The sequence below is a fragment of the Furipterus horrens genome, unplaced genomic scaffold, assembly GCF_987537825.1.
Source record: "Furipterus horrens unplaced genomic scaffold, mFurHor1.1.pri manual_scaffold_1, whole genome shotgun sequence".
Lineage (NCBI taxonomy): Eukaryota > Metazoa > Chordata > Mammalia > Chiroptera > Furipteridae > Furipterus > Furipterus horrens.
This window is the reverse complement of record NW_028327171.1, coordinates 92,553,423-92,576,622: the sequence shown is the minus strand read 5'-3', so window position 1 is coordinate 92,576,622 and position 23,200 is coordinate 92,553,423. Positions and strand designations below refer to the sequence as shown.

The 23,200-nt window shown below is 37.2% G+C and overlaps 1 protein-coding gene across 1 annotated transcript in view; it reads left to right on the top strand.

Annotated features, from left to right (window-relative positions):
* The window catches only part of GUCA1C (guanylate cyclase activator 1C), a 42,648-nt gene extending 37,400 nt beyond the window's left edge, over window positions 1–5,248 (top strand). The window contains exon 4 of the mRNA XM_090261454.1: window positions 5,094–5,248. Within this exon, the coding sequence (XP_090117580.1) occupies window positions 5,094–5,248 (155 nt within the window). The remainder of the gene's footprint in view (window positions 1–5,093) is intronic.
* Window positions 5,249–23,200: the final 17,952 nt, after the last annotated feature.

The following is a 23,200-nucleotide window of genomic DNA, read 5'->3' as shown; positions in this document are numbered from 1 at the left end:
GTTGGATCAATGTTTCTTTCGCACATCAGTGTTTCTCTCTCTCTTTCTTCCTTCCTTCTCCTCTTTCTAAAAATAAATAAATAAATAAAATATTTTTTAAATTAGTGTTGGTAGAAATAGAGAAATTCAATTAAGTATACCAAACTATAAAGTAAGTACATCATTAGTACCTGATGGCTCCCCCTGGCTGGTTTGGCTCAGTGGATTGAGCGTCGGCCTGCGAGCTAAGTGTCGCTGGTTCGATCTTCCAGTCAGGGCACATCAGAGAAGGAAAACTCTGACTCCAAAAAACCTCCGCTGCTTTGCGGCATACCTCTTCAGGGGAAAGGCTAGGGGAGTAAACCCCGACAGAAAATCCGGAGCCGGAGTCCCTAAGGCGGTTCGACGTTGTAGTCAACACCGGCAACTCCTGCGGCGCACCTGAAGCCAAGCTGTATTGACTCCGTCTTTCCCTTGGACCCTTCAGCTGCGAAGAGAGGGGGGGTCTGCTGCATGGGCAACAGCAGACCCTCCATATCACCCCGCCCAGGCTCTGTAGCTTCAGCTTCACTGGAGAGGACACTCCAGCGTCATCGCAAGATGTCGATTCAACACGGGAGGAGACAGATACCGTGTCACTCCCGAGTCGGACTGCACAGCCATTCTTGGTGATGCAGATAGACTCTTAAGAAGCTACACCATCGTCTCTCGAGACGGACGGCTGCCGACGACGACGACGATGATGGAGTACCTGATGATCCAATGAATATTGAAACCAAAGATGAAGATTGCAAAACACCAAGATATAACCAAAAAAAAACCTCAGGAACATACTTGAAAACCCCAATTAGACTGCAGATTGTTTGCAAAAGAATGACCAACATGAAGTCTGTTGGTTTAAAAAACACATAACAAGTACAAAGTATTCTATACATAATTATCATAGTAGTTAGCAAATCAAAGTTAGAAAATTAATCAAAAGAGAGACATAGGAATAATGCTAAAGACAAAAAGATGAAAACCTATAAAAAACTATTCCCATTTTATATACTTTGGCATTTCCAGTGCTCTCACACTTCTTGGCACATAGTAGGTACTCTAAAAATAGTTGCAAAATGAATGTCTGATAAGATGTAATATGAAAAGCAAAGGAAGAAATAAAGAAGAAACAAGCACAGTATCTATTTCTATCTATTTCTATCTGTAGGAAGGAAAACCTCTAGAAGATGAGTTTGGAACTTAGCATATACACGTATTGCAAAATTTTATAAAATATAAACACAGATTGATTAGCAGCAGTTAATTACCAATGGAAAGTAGAATTGAAGAGCTAGAGACAATTTAAACAGAGATTCTTTTTATTACACCTTTTAGCAGTGTTTGAATTTTTTACCATGAATGGGTATTATTGTTATAATTCAATAAGTTATATTTATTTTTATATTATGCACAATAGTATCCAGGAAGGAAAGCTTGATGAGACTCATGGAAACAGAAAATTGAAGTCCAACATTAAATATTATTGAAGAATAAAAAGAGAGAGGACAGCGAGACAAGTTGGGATAAATGACTGAGCATGGAATTCCACAACTTTTACTCCGGAAAGAAGAGCAATCTGCTTTCCACCATGAGCTGCTTAGAAGTCGTTCCTGATGTGATTTAGGAAGATTTATAAATGCTGTTCACAACATTAAGTGCCAAAAGTTTAACACAGCGCCAAATTGCACAAGGACATGGGAGACTTAAGTGGCTCATAAAATAAACAACGAAAGTAAAGAGACAGAAAGAAGCCAAAGGGGAAATGAAAAAGGGTGATAATTGAGAGGATTTTAGCATGAAAGAAAATGGACAGAATGTAAACAAAGACACGGAGTGACTGACTGGAAAATGTGTTTTATTTATTTTTTATTTTTAAAATAATATTGCATTGATTATGCTATTATAGTTGTCCCAATTTTTCCCTTCGGCTCCCTCCACCTTGTATCCCCCATTCCCTCCAGCAATCTCTCCTCTTAGTTCATGTCCATGGGTCATGCATATAAGTTCTTTGGCTTCTCCATATCCTATATTGTTTTTAACATCTCTCTGTCTATTCGATACCGACCAATTTGTACTTCTTAATCCCTGCACATTTCCCCCCATTCTTCCCATTTCCCTTCTCAACTGATAACCCTCCAAATGATCTCCATATCTTTGATTCTGTTTCTGTTCTGCTTGTTTGCTTAGTTTGTTTTTTAGATTCAATTGTTGACAGTTGTGAATTTATTGCTATTTTAATGTTCATAGTTTTGATTTTCTTTTTCTTAAACAAGTCCCTTTAACTTTTCATATAATAATGGCTTGGTGATGATGAGCTGCTTTAGCTTTACCTTGTCTAGAAAGCACTTTATCTGCTCTTCCATTCTAAATAATAGCTTTGTGGGATAGAGTAATCTTGGTTGTAGGTCCTTGCTTTTCATGACTTTGAATATTTCTTGACAATCCCTCCTAGTCTGCAAAGTTTCTTTTGAGAAATCAGCTGACAGTCTTATGGGAATTCCTTTGTAGGTAGCTCCCTTCTTTTCTCTTGCTGCTTTTAAGATTCTCTCTTTATCTTTAGCCTTTGGCATTTTAATTGTGATGTGTCTTGTGTGGTCCTCTTTGTGTCCATCTTATTTGAGACTCTCTGTGATTCCTGGACTTGTATGTCTACTCCCTTCATCAAATTAGGGAAGTTTTCTTTCATTATTTTTTCAAATAAGTTTTCAATTTCTTGCTCTTTCTCTTCTCCTGGCACCCCTATGATTCAGATGTTGGTTTGTTTAAGTTGTCCCAGAGGTTCCTAAGCCTCTCCTCATTTTTTAAAATTCTTGTTTCTTCATTCTGTACTAATTTACTGTTTATTTCTTCTTTATGCTCTAAGTCATTGATTTGAGCCCCAGCTTCCTTCTCTTCACTATTGGTTTCATGCGTATTTTTCTTTATTTCACTTAGTAGATCCTTCACTTCTTCCCTTATGAGTTTGCCATACTCAATCATTTCTGTGAGCATCATTATCACCAGTGTTTTGAGTACTGCATATATCACAATAAAATATTTTTTAAAGAATTCTTTTTTTTTACATACATAACCTTTATTGCTTTTTAATAAACATATGACTATACCCTAGGTATAGCTTCTTTCATGGCCAGCAGTGATAACAGAGAAATGTTTTAACTGAATTGTCAAAATCTACTTCAGCTCTCCTATCTCTGCTCCCACTTCTCTTTTGATCATGCTGAGTCCTTAAATATTTGGAAAATCTCTTGGATTGGGATTTAGCAGCTGTGATTTTCCTTTGCAAAGTACAGTTATTCTTTTGTTATTTATGGTTCTTCTGCCCCACCATCTCTGTATTCTTGTGACTCTCCCACCCACACACTTCCCACTCCTTTTTATTTTCAAGTTTCTCTACCTCATTTTGGTTTATTCCACAATTGCACATTCCCGGAGAGACATAGGAAATTCTGTTTCTACCCACTGTTAGCTGGGGTTTTGCACAGACTTTTTTGGCATCAGGAGCAAAAATCATATACCCTCCTAAAAAATGTATTTTAGCATTTTCCCATTGAAAACAGAAGGAAAGTATTTTATGAGAATGTGATGATTCATGCTTATTTATATTTAAATCACTATGGTGGTGTTTCAGATATTTGTCTTTATCCATTAAAAAGTACAGGTACAGTGTAACACCTGATTTTAGTCTCTGCTGACTTTTTGAGCCAAGTGCACATGCTCTAGTTACTGAATGTCCTTGACTTGTCTTTGGCTGGTCTTCCACTCAGCCACAAACTCTACTGGGTACAATCTTTTTGAAATCAGAAATTGCATCTGTACCCCTTCACTTGAATATACTCATAATTATAATACAAGTGATTTAAGTCAACAGGGAACCCCACCACATCCTTGCCAAGAATGTTGAGAACTTGTGGGATGAGGGTAGTGGCAAAATATGGCAGCCAGTACACAAGGGAATATGGTGTTTTAATAGCACTAGACTGGCCAGCATAGGCTAAGGCTTAAGTCAAGGTAATAAAATTAGGAATTAAAAATCAGAACAGAAGAAAAGAACTAATGACCAATAATTATATGTGGAATGAATAACTGTTTAACCTGCCTCACAGCTTTGGACAGTCTGAATTTTTTTCTCAGACAGAAGAATATCAAAAACAGCCTTACAAACAAGTATTTCCTCCTGATCTTAGAAATATTTAATCTTCATGCTTCTATGACTTGGTATATCTTTAAGATTAAAGGTTAAGTAACCAATACTGTGTAAAGGTCCCTGGCTGGTTTGGCTCAGTGGATTGAGCGTCGGCCTGCGAGCTAAGTGTCGCTGGTTCGATCTTCCAGTCAGGGCACATCAGAGAAGGAAAACTCTGACTCCAAAAAACCTCCGCTGCCTTGCGGCATACCTCTTCAGGGGAAAGGCTAGGGGAGTAAACCCCGACAGAAAATCCGGAGCCAGAGTCCCTAAGGCGGTTTGACGTTGTAGTCAACACCGGCAACTCCTGCGGCGCACCTGAAGCCAAGCTGTATTGACTCCGTCTTTCCCTTGGACCCTTCAGCTGCGAAGAGAGGGGGGGTCTGCTGCATGGGCAACAGCAGACCCTCCATATCACCCCGCCCAGGCTCTGTAGCTTCAGCTCCACTGGAGAGGACACTCCAGCGTCATCGCAAGATGTCGATTCAACACGGGAGGAGACAGATACCGTGTCACTCCCGAGTCGGACTGCACAGCCATTCTCGGAGGTGCAGATAGACTCTTAAGAAGCTACACCATCGTCTCTCGAGACGGACGGCTGCCGACAACGACAACGACAACTGTGTAAAGACGTGAGTGCATATATGCTCACAGGTGCTTTATCTGACATTTCAATTAAAAATAAGAATAGATTGTATTCATCATCTTTATTTTCACCAACAATCCTACCATTGAATACTTTTCTATATAAGAATAGTCAAAGAATTTAGAGTCTGGTTAAGTTAAAAACATATCAAGAGAAGAATATCAATGAGGACACCAGTGAATATATTGTATAAGGCAGAGAGTGGTATAGACAAAGCCTCTAGTTAATTGTTTGTTTATTCTCCAGGAAAATTGACCTTAGAAGAATTTATCAATGGCACACAAAACGATCAGGATCTACTGGAAATTGTTTCCAAGAGCTTTGACTTTTCCAATGTCCTGAAAGTTATCTGTAATGGGAAGCAGCCAGACACAGGAAAAGGCTTTCTTCAAACCATCTGACAAGGCTGGTCTACAGAAGACATCAGTGACATGACTTTGAGAATGGCTTCCCCAGATTTCATTTAAGAAGAAATGAAATTTCCCCCATGTATATGTTATTGATTTCAGGTTTTTATTAAAATTAGTGTCAGTTTAATCTTAAGCCCCATGGAGACTTCTGTAAAAATCCTAGAGAGAGCATGATTGTTTTTGTCTGTACATTAGTATTATCTGAACAGATCAGAATATGATGATTAAATGGAAGAATTGTCTCCATATCAGTTCAAAATAGAGCTCACATGTATGCTTCCTTGCATACTCAAATTAATCTCATCTTGAAATAAAACTAGATGATCCAGGCAGTGTCTCCACAGCTTAGCATTCTTCTTAGATTAAACATGCATTCGGCAAATGTGTTTACTGCCACTTGGCTCTTGTTGCATGCATATATTATAAATGACTGAGTTCTGTTTTTTTGAGAAACTTTTTTAATGCTCCTCTTTCTCACTCCTGTATCCAAATGCTGTCCTGAATAAGTAATAATGTTCTGTTCCAAAGGCAAAATCTTAAGCTATGGAGTAAAAGGAGAAAACTTGGGGCTGGGCAATGAGAATGTTTCTGTCTGGTTTATTATAAATCTGGGTCCAGTTGTGCATGAAAATGCAATGCATCATATGAAATTATTATGCCAGTTGGAGGTTTGATCAGAACAGCAGACAGCCAGGCTATGCAACAACAAGCACTTGACATTTTAAACGGTCCTGACACTAGAGCTCTGACATTTCATTTTTTTTTAAATATATATTCTTTACAAAAAATAAAATGATGAATGGGATTTACTGATGGTTAGAACTTTTTAAGTTTGGGGTTCTATGTATCAGGCCCATTAGTATGTCTTTCAATGCAAGGGCTTTCGAATGGAAACACAGTGGAGGTTGAAGAGCAGGTGTGAGCTGTCTTTATGTAAGAAGCTTCCTAATTATGCTTTCATATTCAAATTTGGGTCAAAGACACACAATTGAAACTATAAACACAGAGTTGGACTGTCCCTATCTTTCTCATAGTTACAGATGGATAAAATTATAGATAAAGGTGTAGAGGAGACATTAATGGCAGTAAAAATGAAGTGTAAATGGAGGTAAAAAAGTTATCGATGAATGTATAGATGAAGATATAAAGGATGGCAGTATAGATGGAGGTAGAAATATTCCAGAGGTTTCCAGAAAGTTTTGAGGAGATTCACAAAAAAGTACACAGTATAATATAAAATATGTTAAAATGATCACAAATAAAGTAATATGAGAAAAATCATTGCAGTCATAATGACATGAAGTTCTACTCATTTGCTAAAACTGGGTGGCCCACTGGACTCTGAGCTTCCTAGTAGTAGAAGTGAAAAGTAAAACATCATTACAGTCTTGCTCTGGCCACAACCCCATCTTGGCAGTGATAGTTTATTTCACACACACACACCCCTACACACACACAAACACACATTCCTCTGAGACACTTAAGTGTTCTTTCCACAAAACACCAGGTCTCAGCACCCCCTTTCCAAGCTTCTGTATTTGAATAACCCCAAACTCTTCCCTTTGTTTCTCCAGCCTAGGGTGGTAACTGCTTCCTGCCATTTCTATGTTATTTCAGCATCCTCCTTTTACTTTATCTGTCCTTTAATGTCTTTTAAACTAATTCCTAATATTAAATTTTCTCTGTTAAAATAACTGTATGTGGTTTTTGTTTCCCAGATCAGAGCCTGACTAATACCGGGTCCTGAGTGACTTAAGGACACCTCACCACCCATAGGTCCTATATTATCAGCATCCAAGTTGTGCTTTATCCCATGCCCCATCTCCCACTTGATGCTTTGAACCCTGTGGTTCTTATCTGGCTTCCCCAGGCTCTGGTCACCCTGTTGCCTCTTATCTGGATCCTCCTCCACTCATTACCCACTTTGGGATTATTACTGCTTTGTCTAGTTTACATAGGCTTGGTTTTAGTTTTTCCTGAATGCTGCTTCTTAGGTTTCTAAGCTCTGTTCTATGTACTGTACCTAATGCCCACTCCATGTCTATGTCCTCTCAAGTTAACCCTAGGGCTCACGGGTCCTTTGCTTCCTAAAGAATAGCCTTTTCTTATCTATTATAAGGGCAGGCCGGTCCAGACAGCACACCCCTGTCAGCTTCTTAGGAATGTTGTTCGTTGGATACAAAGAATGTAAAGATATTAGTTGTTTGTCATACTAGAATAGATCATAAAATAATATCTACTTCTTATTTTTGCTGAGGATGGTGCTAAGGAGATGAGTCTGAAATTGAGACACAAAAATATTTAGATTAATCTGTGGTTAGGTGAGGTAGAAAAAATAAAAGAGGTTGGAAAAACAGACCCACATTCTTTCCCTCAAGGTCCAACTCTTCAGATCATCTCTCCATGAAGATAAGATTCTTCTCCATGTTTTCCTCTGCCACTTAGCATCATGAGCCAAGTCCGAGGAAACAGTCCTACTCTACACATGAAGTCATGTTACTTTAATGAACTGAATATTTAAGTAAATTTCTTCTTTAAGATGATAAGCTTTAAGCAGAGCCTACTGCCCAGTGGGTTTTTTAAATTGCATTTTTTGTACTTAATGAGAATTCCATGTGTTTCTCCCTAATAGTTTTACAGTAATATTTTAAATAAGGGATTCTAAGACAAGAAGGTCTAGTGTGTGAAGAACCTCAAACATTTTAATTAATTTCTGAGACTGTCATCCAGTGGCCTGACCAGAATTATAACCATCTAATGAGAACCAAGATGCTTCAACATATTTTCCTTTTTTCCCCCTACAATTCCCTGATGCTTTGATGGAAAAACATTATTTTAAAAAGAAAGATGAAAGGGAAGATATTAAAGGGTCTGATAATTTTTACCTTATAAAAATGACTCCCCTTGGAAAAGACTAAAATCATATTACTCAAATGTCTCTGTAAGAGAGTTAAACATGTGCTAGGAAAGTAGCCTTATTCTTTGGTCCAAAATATCAAGAAAAGGAGAAAAACAATGAAAGAGGCAAGTGACAGCTGTCTCAAGTTCTAATATGATTTTTCTTCTTTTCCTCAAGTCAGTGGCAGATGATCAGCTGTTCCTTCAATTAAGCCTTGGTTCTTTCTGACCCATAAAAGAACATTCCATCTAGCGAAGTGTCTACTGACATGGGACTGCTGTTCAAAGCAGAATGCTAGACTGTGGGGCCAGGAGAATAGCTTAGGTGAGGTAAATATTTCTTACATTTTTCTTTCCAAAATGTGTTGCCATAAATATGATAGTAAAATAGGGAGTGGGGAGGGAGAGAAGGGGGATAAGTAAGGGAAGGGTCTAGTCAAAGAACATATATAAATGACTCATGGACATGGACAACGGGGAGGGATATGATTGCGGGAAAGGGGGTGGGTTGGGTGGGGGAGAGAAATTGGGAGAAAAGGGGACAACTGTAATTGAAAAACCAAAAATTAAAAAATAAATAAATAAATAAATAAATATGATAATAAAATAAATGAGAAATATGATTTTCTTAAAATTAACTAAATAGTTGAGAGCCAAAGAGGCCTAAAGAAAAGGTTATGCATTAAAGAAACAATATGAGCACAGGAGCAAGCTTGCTTGTTCTGCTCCCACCACCCTGCTCCCTGTTTATCTTAAGATAACCTTTAAAAATTAAAATTAAATACAGAAAAGTCCTGACATTTAAAACCAAGCTAGTGTCTTGCTGAAGAAATCTAAATCATTAAAATTGTGTGGACAGAGAATAGCATTTTCAGTACTCACAGCTTGTGTCTGGGGATGGCTGTAAGGTATGCGAACTGGACATTCACATTAAACCCAGGGAATACAAAGTTTTATCAGACGGCTGGCAACATCGAGGTTAATATTTAGGGAGGTAGAACTGCTTGGTGGAAAGAGCACTGAACTAAAACCCAAATATGGATTCCCATACCTTTGACAAACCACTTACCCCTCTGAGTCTTGGTCTCTTTAGCTCTCAAGGGAAGGGACAAATCTCTGAGGTTCCTTTTGAAACCTTCACAGTGCAGGGAATGATACCTCAGTACCTCAAAAAATTTAGTTACTGGGGAATGAAATTTTATAAAAATTGTATGTTACACAAATTGCAAGAAGTCCGGATTTTTAAAAACTCTGTGGCCAATGGGTTTCAGGTTGCTACCTACGGGCTCTATGCCTTCCATTGTTACTTTTTGTCCCTACCCCTCATTCTGAGTTGCTCTTCATCATGTTTAGAATGTTAGGCTGCCTATGTGATCTTAATGCATGGCTAGGTACAGAAACTACAATTGTTCATATGTATCCTTCCCCATGGTTTCCCTGGAGAAGACCAGAATCCATCCACACCCTATCTCCTAGCATTGACCTTTTAAATTCCTTGGAGCCATAGAGTCCAGCATATTTCATTGGTAAGATATAGGAAAAAGGTCATGGATTTACATGCATGCAGACTAATTTAAACCTTGCCTCCCAAACTCACTAATTACCCTTGATAAGTCATTTTACCTCAATTAGTCTGAATTTCCACACCAATAAAATGAGATTAAAAATACTTCTTAGAGTAAAACAGTATGGAGAGTCCTCAAAAAATTAAAAATAGCCCTGGCTGGTGGTTCACTTGTTTGGAGTGTCATCTCATGCACCAAAACATTATGGGTTCAATTCCCAGTCAGGGCACACACCTAGGTTATAGTTTCAATCCCCAATCAGGGTGCATTTGGGAGGCAATGGATCAATGTTTTTCTCTAATGTCAATGTTTCCCTCTCTCCATTCTACCTTACTCTCTCTCTCAAATCAGTAAAATATCCTCAGGGGAAATTAAAATCAATGTTAAAAAATATTAAAAATAGAACTACCATATGGGCCCAGCAATTCCAATTCTGGGTAGTTATTTGAAAAATCCAAAACACTAATTCAAAGAGATTTATGCACCCCTATGTTAGTTTCACCATTGTTTACAATAGCCAAGGTATGGAAGTGACCTAGGTGCCCATCAATATACAACTGGATAAAAAATATATGGTACATACAAGTTCTGTCTGGAAAAAGCCCAGTCATTGTTAATATATTGAGAATGGTTTGTGTGACATCAATGTAACCTAGCAACCAAGGATAGTGGACTGAATGCACATGCGTGAATAATGACAGCTTCACTGTACTATTCAGTAGGGGGTGGTAAATGCCAGTGAGTGAGCATGTATACTGTGTGGCTATCATATTCAAAATGACTGAGCAAGTAGACCAATGACTCTGCATCAAATTTTGCATGGGGCTTGAACATTCCTCTGTGGAAACTATTCAGATGACTCAGGAGGCTTTCAGGGATGATGTAATGAGTGCAGTGCAAATAAAAGTGTGGCACAAATGCTTCAAAGATGATTGAGAATCTTTTGAAAGTGATCCACATTCTGGAAAGCCTACAGCAAGTTGAACACCTGAGAATGTTGAACATGTGAGGGCTGCAATTAACAAAGATTGGAGAACTGTGTGAGGTCCCAAGGTACCTACTTTGAAGGGGACTGAGGCATCATTGTCCTATGTACGATGTTTCTTATATCATGTGTCTTCTTCAATAAATGTCTCTATTTTTCATATTACATTGCTGGATACTTTCTGGACAGACCTTGTAAATACAATGAAATGTTAACCATAGAAAGAATGAACTGTGTCATTTGTGACAATATGCATGGACCTAGAGGGCATTATGATAAGTGTAATAGGTCAGAGGTAGACAAATACCATATGATTTCAGTCATATGTGGAATCTAAAGAACAATATATATGAACAAACAAAACAGATACAGATTCATAGATACGGGGAACAAATTGATGGTCTACAGATTGGAGAGGGTTTGGGTGGGATGGGTGAAAAATGTAAAGGGATTAAGAAATTCAAATTGATAGTTACAGAATAGTCACGGGGATGTAAGGTAAGCACAGGGAATACAGTCAATAACATTGTAATAAATATGTATGGTGTCAGACAGGTACTAGACTTGTCAAGATACCACTTCATAAGTTACATAAATGTCTAATCACTGTTTTTACACCTGAACCTAATATAATGTTATATGTTAACTTTAATTGAAAAGTTAAGTAAAAAATACTTCATAGGGTTGTTACGAAGATGACATGAGATAATATATGCAAGCACATAGCACAGTACCTGACACCTTATTTATTTGGCACATGTTTGTTCTTCTAACTTTTGGATTTTTTAAGTCCTCAGGTATATAGAGTTAAAGTTACTTCTTAGGCAATAGTTCCCATTCTGGCCTAGAGGGAGATTGTATACTTGCCCTAGACACTAATTTCTTGGTTCTCAGAAAAGCCACATAAAGAGGCCTTTCTAATGAGGTTTGAGAATACAACCATCTATAAACAATTATCTCTGAATGGGCAAAACTTTTAAAATTCCAACAGGGAATGGACCCTCCAACTGTCAGTTATATAGATCTTTAAGATTTTTTTCATGCTCTTAAAATGATGAGTCCTCATTGATTTTCAGGCAGTCTTATAATTAGACAGCACTCCTTCTGATAATAAATTTTATATTTTACTAACATTTTTATACTGCTAATGATGTATAATTAGTATCAAAACTAATAGTAATCCATTAAGATAATTTAGATAGTATGATCATTTAATATATATTATTTAGATCAATACATGCAGGAATATTAAGTAAAAAATACATCCAGAACTTGACTTTACTCTGTACCAAGTTACAACCTCCCACACTACCAGCCTGCTTTTAGCTGCCGTTATCTGTCACTTATATTACTCTAGCAACCTCCTAAATAATCTCCCTGCTTCCACCCTTGTCCTCCACAATCTGTTCTCAATAGAGCAGCCAAAGAAATCAGACTAAAGCATGAGGCACATCATGCCATTCCAAACTCTCACATGGCTCCTATTCTCTCTCAAGATAAAAACAAAGTTCTTGGAGTGACCTTCAGGCCTTTAGATATCTGCACCTCACCTCTTCCCTTATCCTTCTCACATAGTCTGCTGCTACTCTCCCCTCATTCACTTCATTTAGCCACTTTTCTCTTCCTAAAACACAGCAGGTGCAGTCTTTCTCTAGGGCCACCTTCTTGCTACTCACTCTGCCTGGAATTCTTCCCTCCAGATAGCAACATCTACATAGATTTTTCTGTCATTTCCAGCACACTTTTGCTTAATTGTCTCCTCAGTGAAGCATTTCCTGACCACCTACTTAAAATTGCAAATGTTCCTTCCCTTCACCCCATGCCCCTTATGCCCCTTCTTCTATTTAAGTTTGTTTCATAATACTAGTTATCTTTTAACCTGCTAGGTCATTACTTATTTTACTTATTCTTTGTCTCTCCCCCATTAAAAAACAAATTACACAGGCAAAGATATTTGGATCTCCTATACTTACAACAGAACCTGGTGCATAGTAAGCACCCAACAAATATTTGTTGAATGAATAAACAGATTACAAAACTCGCCAATGATCATACATCTTAATAGTGACAGAGCTAACAGCTCTTTTTATTCTCTTGACAAAATCTTCTATTCCATGTACCCTTTATTTTGTCACAAAAGTCATAATGGGGAAATATTTTTTTATTATCCTTAAAATTAGTTTCCGTAAGAGCTCTTATAATCCATTTTAAAAATGCATTTGAAATTGACTTTTAAGTAGTTTCTTGATCACACAAGAAAATCATAACGTTATCATTATATTATCTTTACAGCTGGCTGATGGTTCTGTTTTTTGGTCTGTCTGCTTTTGTACTAAAATGATATTTGTTTATCTGTACCCTGGCTACCTGACTTGACTATGAATGGCTTCTGGCTCTTTTCAGAATTCAAAGTATATTCTTTTTTTAAAGAAATAATTTATTTGTTTGTTTATTTATTTTTTTAGAGAGAGGGGAAAGGAGAAAGAGAGGGAGAGAAACATCACTCTGTGGTTGCCTCTCACTCGCACCCCCAACTGGGGACCTGATGTGCAACCTAGTCATGTGCCCTGACTGGGAATTGAACCAGCGACACTTGGCTCGCAGGCCGATGCTCAATCCACTGAGCCACAGCAGCCAGGGTTTCAAAGTATATTCTTAAAGAATAGAATTGTATGTCACCGTTGAGAACAAAGTTGTTCTCAAAATATGATTTGTGAATACTTAAAAAACTAATACTTAAAAATCTAAACAATATAAATTATTGGATCAAAAATAAAAGACAATAAGTTAATTCATTTGTACAAGTGTAACAACAAAGGAACACATCAAAAATACAAAAGTTTGGAAAAGTTTGTAAGAAAAACACTAAGGCTCCAAAAATTAGGAAATTATCAGGATAAAAAAATGCAAAGAAGAAAATATAACTGATAATTAGCAGACACAAAGAAAAGTTTTCAAGGTCATGAAAAAAACCCACCACAAATTACAACAAAACAGAAACAATTTTACATGTCAAATTTAGTGTGTTTTAAAAATCAATCATAAGATGGTAATATTAGGGGTAATTGGATAACAGATATAAGGGAATTCTTTCTACCATTTTTTTAGCTTATCTGTAAGTCTATTTGCCTATCCCTGCATCAATTCCAAGCTCTCTTAATCACTGTGACATAAAAAGTTTTGATATCTGGTATCTGCTTTCTTCTTCTTTGCAATTAATTGTTTTAGCTATTCTTGACCCTTGGCTTTCAATATAAAATGTAAAATCAGCTTGTCAATTTCTGCAAAAATCTCTGCTGAGATTTTTTATTAGAATTACATTGAATTTATAGGTCAGTTTGGGGAGAATTAACAGTGAAAGGTAGGAACTGTAACAACATGCAGAGTCTATCATCCTCTGTTAATGCTCCCCAAACTCCTCTCCTAGGTTCTGTATATTGGATAAAGCTGGGCCTGCTCAATGCTTGGATTGCCCTAGATGTAGTAACTGGTCTGATGGGTATACAGTCTATTTTTTCACTTGGAGTATTTCCTTCTAATAAAATTTTAACCTGATGTGGAAAATAAAGCTTGCCTTCCTGTTTTCTAAACTAAGCCTGTTTTTAGCAGGTTTCTGTGTCATGGCTAAGAATAAATTGATGACTCATACCAGCATTAAAATTATTTCTCTCTCTCTCTCCCTCTCCAACCACACATATATCAAATCTGAGGAAAGACTGACTGTCTTGAGCCATTACCTACATTAATTGCTGTGGCCAGGAGAATACAGACTTGGCTAGTTTTGCTCACATACCCACCCTCTTTGCTGTATACTTGAAGGGCAAACAGTGGAGGAAAGCATTGTCACCTTCACCTGAGTCTTAAGAATGGATTGTCCATTGCAGAAGAAGGGAAGAAAATCTTGATAGACAAGAATAGCATATATCACTGAAGTTACAAAAGTACTGGGCCGCATTTCATATCACTTGTAGTAGTGTTTAATCACTTCTGCTTTAGAGAGCTAAGTAAGGCAAACAAAACAAAACAAACAAAAACCTGCATTAATGATAAAAACAAAAACTTCAGATTCTATGCAAATTTAAACATTGTATGAAAAATAAAAAATAATTAAACATCATCAAAAAAGTGTTTTTCTATTTAAAATTTTAACCTGTAGGTTTTGAGGACTACTTCCATTGCTGATATTATAACCATAAGATTTCATAATTTTCCCACTGCTGACTGAAGTATTAATAACCATTTCTCCAGGCATTGGGCAAACTTATTTTCCTTCATTACTTCTGTGACCATGACTGCACATTAGAATCTCTTTGAAAGCCACTAAAAATTCCTGTTCCCAGGTTGTAAATGAAGCCAGGTGAATCAGAATTCTGGGATTGGAACTCAGACATCAGCATTTTAAGAGCTCTTCCAGTGATTTCAATGTGCAGCCAACCCTGCCACCACTGATCCAGTAGATGGGCAGTTTGCCTGTTGACTCCTCCTAAAAAGGCCTTGCTTCACCACTGTGGTGTCAAACCACAAAGGACTAAGATTTAATTAAGACCCTAGGGGGAGTAGACAATGAAATAGCTCTCTGCCTGTCTTGATTGTAGGCCATGAGTCTGAAGGAGTTCATGGACCAGATTCAATCATTTATGGTATCCACAATATGTTTTAAAAATTGAAAAAAATTAATCACATGAATATCTAAATTTTTATCTTCTCTTGAAAATTTGGAACATTGGGCAGCTGTTGAGTAGCAGCTGCCCCATCTAGATTAAAAAATATGCTTCACAGTTTATCACAGCTTCCACCATACTCTATCAATATGCGTAATCAGTTTCACTAATCAAAATGATCTGCTTAGCCCTAGGCATTTGAATTATGTGGCTCTGGGGTGAGGCCCACTAGTCCCACCCTTCTGATACCTGGTGGCCCCACCCTTTGAAGCTAGGGCTCTCCAGGAGTTCTGAGCAGAATCCAAAACAAACTGAGTTTCATGACTCTGGGGCAGGGGCCATTCCCTCCACCTTCCTGGGAACATAACTGGCATCTCCCTTCATGATAGATCCACTAGCCCCAATCTCCCAATTCCCAGTCACCCCACCATGCTGAACTTGGGCTCTCTAGGAGGTCCAAGCAGAATCAGCCAGGAGAGACTGAGTTGTGTGACTCTAGAATGGGGCCATTTTACCCTTGCACACCTGGCCAGTGCATAACCCTTCCTTTACATGGCCAAATCTTGTTATGTTTGAGCCTGATGAACTCTGCTGGCCTCACCCTGATGACTCTCTGATACCCTACCCCACCACAAAGGTCTGCAGGCACCCAACGGTGGGCAACTATCCATGGTGTACCCTGAGACTTTTACTGAGTGGCCTCAGACCCAGCAGTGGCATCGAGTTTGAACCAACTTGGTGAACACCACTTGCCCCTACCTGGTGACTAACTGAGAACCTACCATATGTAATTCACATACTGCCAGAAGGTCTTTCAGTGACTGAATGTAATAGCTAACAGGTGGAGGCAAGCATAGGCAGATCTCAGGGTGGCTTGGTGACTTGTTCCCAGGTTTGGTGCTGGTGGAATCTAGTTTTGGTGAGCAACTTGGTACTTCCCAAACACATCCAGGCCAAGCAGATGGAGCCACAAACTGTGGAAAGCTCCAAAAATGTTACCCATTGACCTGCACTAGAGTTCCTTCCAAGAGGCCCCAGAAACAAAACACCCAGAGGCCAGCTTAAGACCACATCAGAGCAGGTACGATTAGCTTCACAAGTGGCATATCTGGAGGGAGATCTCAGCAGGCACCAGACTCTACTGAGGTGAATTTCACTTCATGTAGTTAGCACCTGCACAGCAGTTTATACACTGTGGTCAAAGTCTATCCTCACAGCCTGCCTGAGGGTTGACTCCATGCGCAGATGGGCCAACAGCAATCAAAATTCAGTTACAACAGGATGACTCATACTATCCACACAAGGGAAATTCCTGGAGGACTCAGCTCAGGTGATCAAGGAGACTGTGCCGCTGGGTTCCACAGGACACCTACTACAAAAGGCCACCCTACCAAGACTAGGAAACAGAGTAGATCTACCCAATACAGAGGATAAAGACAGAGAGAAGCAGCAAAAAATGGGGAGACAAATAAACATGCTTCAAATGAGAAAAACATAAGAAATATCAAGGAAAGAACTAACTAAAATGGAAGTAAGTTAAAAAATGGTTATAAGGATGCTCAAGGAACTTAGTGGGAACTACAACAATAAGAAAAAGGACAGAGAAGTCATTAAAAACATAAATAAGGAATATAATATCTGAAAGGAAGAATACACTAGATGGAATAAACAGTAGGTTAGATGACCAAGAGCATCAAATCAGTGACTGGGAGGACAGATATCAGAAAACATCCAAGCAGAGCAGCAAAAAGAAAAAATAATTTTAAAAAATGAGGATAGTTATGGGATCTTTGGAACAACGTGAATAGTAACAACATCTGTGTCATAAGCATACCAAAGGAGAAGAGAGAGAGCAAGGGATTGAGAACCTATTTGAAAAAATAATGACTGAAATTTTCCCTAACCTGGTGAAGAAAAAGATACACAAGGGTCCAAAAAATGCAGAGTCCCAAATAAAAGATGAACCAAAGAGGTCCACAACAAGACACAACGTAACTAAATGCCAAAGGTTAAAACGAAGAGAGAGTCTTAAACACTGCAAGAGAATGACAGTTAGTTATGTAGAAGGGAGCTCCTATAAGACTGTCAGCTTATTTCTCAACAAAATTATTTCAAGCCAAAATGTAGTGGCATGAAACATTCAAAGTGATAAAAAGCAAGGATCACGACTACTTTACCTAGCAAGGCTATCATTTAAAACTGAAGAAGAAATAAAATATTTCCCACACAAGAAAATGCTAAAGGAGTTTATTACCACCAAACCAATATTACAAAAAATGTTAAAGGGTCTTCTTTAAGAAGAAAAAGGAAAAAAAGGAAGATAGTTATAACGAATAAAATACAATAAATATGTACCTATCAATAACCACTTTAAATGTAAATGACTTAAATGCTCCAATCAAAAGACATAGGGAAGCTGAACGGATAAAAAAACACCCATCTATATGCTGCCTCTTTTATTCTTAGACCCACCTCAGAATGAGAGACATACAGACCAAATATAAGGGGGAGGAAATAGATATTTCATGCCAATGGAAGTTAAAAACAGTGGTAGCAATACTTATATCAGAAAAAAGAAGACTTTAAAACTAAGACTATAGTAAGACACAAAGAAGAACACTGCATAATAATAAATGAAGCACTCCATCAAGAGAATATAACCCTTGTAAACATTTATGCACGGAACATCAGAGCACCTACATATATAAAGCAAATGTTGATGGATATAAAGAGAGAGATTGCCAGTAATACATCCATAGTAGGGGATTTTAACAGGCCATTGACGTCAATGAATAGATCAATGAATAGCAAGTCAGCAAGGAAATGGCAGCCTTAAATGACACACTAGATCAGATGAATTTTATTGATATCTTTAGAGCAATTTACCCCAAAGCCACAGAATACACATTCTTTTCAAGAACCCATGGAACATTTTCCAGAATAGATTACATATTAGGACACAAAAACAAGTCTCAATAGATGGAAAAACACTGTAAATATATTCAGTATCTTCTCTGCCCACAATGGTATGGAACCAGAAATCAATCACAAGAAAAAAAATTGAAAAACACAAAAAGAAAAGGAGACTGGATAACATATTACTAAACAATGAATGAGTTAGCAGTGATATCAAGGGGAAAAAAAATCAAAAGATACCTTGAAACAAATGAAAGTGTGAACAAAATAACCCCAAATCTATGGGACATAGTGAAAGCAGTTCTAAGAGGAAAATTAATAACATTACAATTCTATCTAAAAAACAAAACAAGAAAAACTTCAAATAAACAATCTAGCTTTACACTTAAAGGAACTAAACAAAGAACAACAACAACAACAACAAAAAAAAAAAAACCCAAAGTGAGTAGAAGGAAGGAAATAGTGAAAATCAGAGCAGAAATAAACAAAATAGGGTCTAAAAAATATATATAAAACATCAATGAAACCAAAAGCTGGTTCCTTGTAAAGATAAACAAGATCGATAGACCTTTAACCAGACTCATCAGGGAAAAAAGGCGAGGAACCAAATGAATAAAATCAGAACTGAAAGAGAAGTAACAAGTATACCACAAAAATACAAAAGATTATTAAAAATATTATGAACAACTATATGCCAACATAGTAGACAATCTGGAAGAAATGGATAAATTCCTAACAAAATATAGTCTCCCAAAACTGAATCAAGATAAAGAGAAAATCTGAACAGACTGATTACAGCTAATGAAATTGAAGCAATAATAAAAAATTTTCCAAAAAATAAAAGTTCTGGACTAAATGGCTTCACAGGTAAATTTTACCAAACATTCAAAGAATAACTAATATCTCGTCGTCGTCGGCAGCCGTCCGTCTCGAGAGACGATGGTGTAGCTTCTTAAGAGTCTATCTGCACCTCCGAGAATGGCTGTGCAGTCCGACTCGGGAGTGACACGGTATCTGTCTCCTCCCGTGTTGAATCGACATCTTGCGATGACGATGGAGTGTCCTCTCCAGTGGAGCTGAAGCTACAGAGCCTGGGCAGGGTGATATGGAGGGTCTGCTGTTGCCCATGCAGCAGACCCCCCCTCTCTTCGCAGCTGAAGGGTCCAAGGGAAAGACGGAGTCAATACAGCTTGGCTTCAGGTGCGCCGCAGGAGTTGCCGGTGTTGACTACAACGTCAAACCGCCTTAGGGACTCTGGCTCCGGATTTTCTGTCGGGGTTTACTCCCTTAGCCTTTCCCCTGAAGAGGTATGCCGCAAGGCAGCGGAGGTTTTTTGGAGTCAGAGTTTTCCTTAACTAATATCTATCCTTCTCAAATTATCAAAAAATTTAAAGAGAAGACTCCGAAGCACATTTTAAAAGGCCAGCATTATCCTAATTCTAAAACCCAATAAAGACACTACAAGATGAAAATTATAGGGCTATATCCCTGATGAACATAGATGCTAAAATTCTCAACAAAATATTAGCAAACCAGATCCAACAATAAATTTAAAAGATTGTTCACCATGATCAAATAAGATTTATTCTGGGGATGCAAATTTGGTACAATACCCACAAATCAATAAATATGATATACCACATAAAAAAAAAGATAAAAATAACATGATCATATCAATAAATGCAGAAAAAGCATTTGCTAAAATCTAGCATTATTTATTATTAAAAACTCTCATAAAAATGGTAATAAAGGGACTATACTTTAATGTAATAAAGACCATATATGATAAACCCACAGCTAACATCATACTCAATGGGCAAAAAGTAAAAGTGTTTTCCTTAAGAACAGGTACTAGACAGAGATGTCTGCTTTACCACTCATATTCAGTATAGTACTGGAAATCATAGCCACAGCAATTAGACAGGAGAGGAAGAAGTAAAACTGTCATTATTTTCAGATGCCATGATACTGTATACAGAGAACTCTAAAGATTCCACCAAAAAAAAAAAAAAACACTGAAACTGATAAATGAATTCAGTAAAGTAGCAGGATTAAAAATAAATCTCCAAAAATAAGTTGCATTTTTTTTATCCTATCCAAGGACATGCTTATTGATTTTAGAGAGAGAGGGAGAGAAGTATTGATGTGTGAGAGAAAGACTGATCAGTTGACTCTTTTATGCACCCCAGAGGGGGACTGAACCCACAACCAAAGCATGTCCTCTGACCTAGAATGGAACGCATGACATTTCAGTTTATGGAATGACACTCCAAACAAGTGAGCCACACCATTAAGGACTTGGTTGTATTTTTATATACCAATAATGAAATAATAAAAAGGGAAACTAAGAAAACAATCCCATTTTCAATTGTATCAAAAAAATTACTTAGGAATAAATTTAACCAAGGAGGTAAAAGGCCTCTTCTCAGAAAATTATAAAACCCTGAAGAAAGAAATTGAAGAAGATACAAAAAAATGGAAGCATATACTATGCTCATTAATAAAGATAATTTTTCAAATGTCCATACTACACCAAGAAATCTATAGATTCAGTGAAAAACCTATCAAAATACCAATGGCATATTTCAGAAATCTAGAATAAATAATCCAAAGATTTATATGAAACCAAACAAAAAAATATCAAATAGCCTCAGCAATCTTGGGAAAGAAGAACAAAGTTAGAGGGATCACAATACCAGATATCAAACTATACTACAAAACCATTGTAATCAAAATAGGCTGGTACTGCCATAAGAACAGGTTCATAGATCACTGGAACAGAAATGAGATCCCAGAAATAAATCTATGCCTATAGAGTCAATTAATATTTGACAAAAGAGGAAAGAACATATAATGGGGTAGAGACAGTCTACTCAATACACAGTGTTGGGAAAATTGGACAATAAATTGGTGTTGGGAAGATATATACAAAAAAATAAAACTAATCCAGCTTCTGGCATCATATAAGAATAAACTAAAAATAGAATAAAAACAAATATAAAACTTGAAACAAAATTTCTAGAGGAAACCATAGGCAGTAAAGTCTTGTAATATTTTTAGCAATATTTTCACTGATATATCTCCTAGGACAAAGAAAACAAAATAAAACAATTAATGGGACTGCTCAACTAAAAATGTTTTGCACAGCAAAAGAAACCATCAACAAAATGAAAAAACCCATTAAATGGTAGAATATATTTGCCAGTTGTAAAACAAGTAAGGGGTTAATATCCAAAAGATATAAAAAACTTATGCAAATCAACACTTCCAAAACAAAAAAAAATGGACTTGAATAGACACTTCTCTAAAGAGGACATACAGATGACCAATAGACATATAAAAAGATACTCATTGTCACTAATAGGTAAATGCAAATTAAAACCACAATGAGATGCCATCTCACATCTGTCAGAATGGCCATCATCAATAAATCAACAAACAAGAGCTGGTGAGGATGTGGAGAAAAGGGAACCCTAGTGCACTGTTGGTGGGAATGCAGATTGGTGCAGCCATTGTGGCAAGCAGTATGGAATTACCTCAAAAATTTAAAAATGGAACTGCCTTTAACCCAGTGATTCCACTTCTTGGAATTTATCCAAAGAAATAAAAAACTCTAATTTGAAAGAATATAATCACTCCTATGTTCATTGCAGGATTGTATATAATAGCCAAGATTTGGAAGCAGCTCAAGTGCCCATCAGGAGATGAGTGGATAAAACTGCTGTGATTCACTTATACAATGGAATACTATGAAGTTAAAAAAAAGAAGGAAATCTAATTTTTTTGTGATAGCATAGATGGACCTGGAGAACATCATGCTAAGTGAACTAAGGCAGTAAGAGAAAAACAAGTACCATATAATTTCACTTATATATAGAATCTAATTTAAAAAATAACTGAAATAGAACAAACTCATAGATACAAATAACAGATTGACAGCTGTTACAGGGGAGGGGAGGTTGAGAGTAAAATGTGTAGGGATTAAGGAAAAAACCCTCATAGATACAGACAACAATATGTTGATTAGCAAATGGAAAGGGGGCTAGGGTCAGGCAGAAGACAATAAAGTGGGGATAAATTGTGGAGGAAGGTGATTTGACTTTTGTTGTTGAATACACAATAGAATATACAGATGATATAATATAGAACTGTACACTTGAATCCTATATAATTTTATTAACCAATGTCACTTTTAAATTCAATAAATTTTTAAAAAATTCTAGATGTGGTGGAGGTGAAGATGTTGAGGTCTCACTTTAAGGAAGGACTTGTTACTCTAACTGCTTAGAGTGTTAGCAGTTCTAAAGAACCCTCAACTGTCAGTGCTTTCTGGAATTGCTCTAGTTGCAGACAGCTGCCCTATTCAAGGTCATGTCTATGGTGGTAGAAGTAAGGGGCCCACATTCAATAACTGATTGGGGTGGTGTATAAAACCCCAGTCATTAAAGACTAATAATGAGCACTGTGTTGACTGAGATGATTCAGCCTTCATTGCAGCTGACTTATCTCTCTGCTGGGCTCCTTTCTCTTCCCTTCCACAAGTGTTGTTAAAGGTCCTCTGTAGTAAACATTTTTTTACTCTAAATACTCTATCTCGGAGTCTGCTTTCCACAGAACCCAACACTGACAGTGATATATCTGTTGTATTGTGACACGTATATTCTGGAAAAGCCACATGTTCTGCAAAATTGAACATGAAAATAACCAGGCTTATGGAAATAAAATAGAATTATGAGAAACTATTAAAAATCAATGCAATTGTGTATGTAGAGAACCAAAAAGATCAATGACAGTTATAACAAAAATACTAACCAGTGAAATGTCCAACCACAGTCAGTAGATGTCTGCAGCCTTACACTCTGACTGAATGTACATGAGAATGAGCAGCTTTGAGGCATGTTCTTCAGTAGAGGCAAGC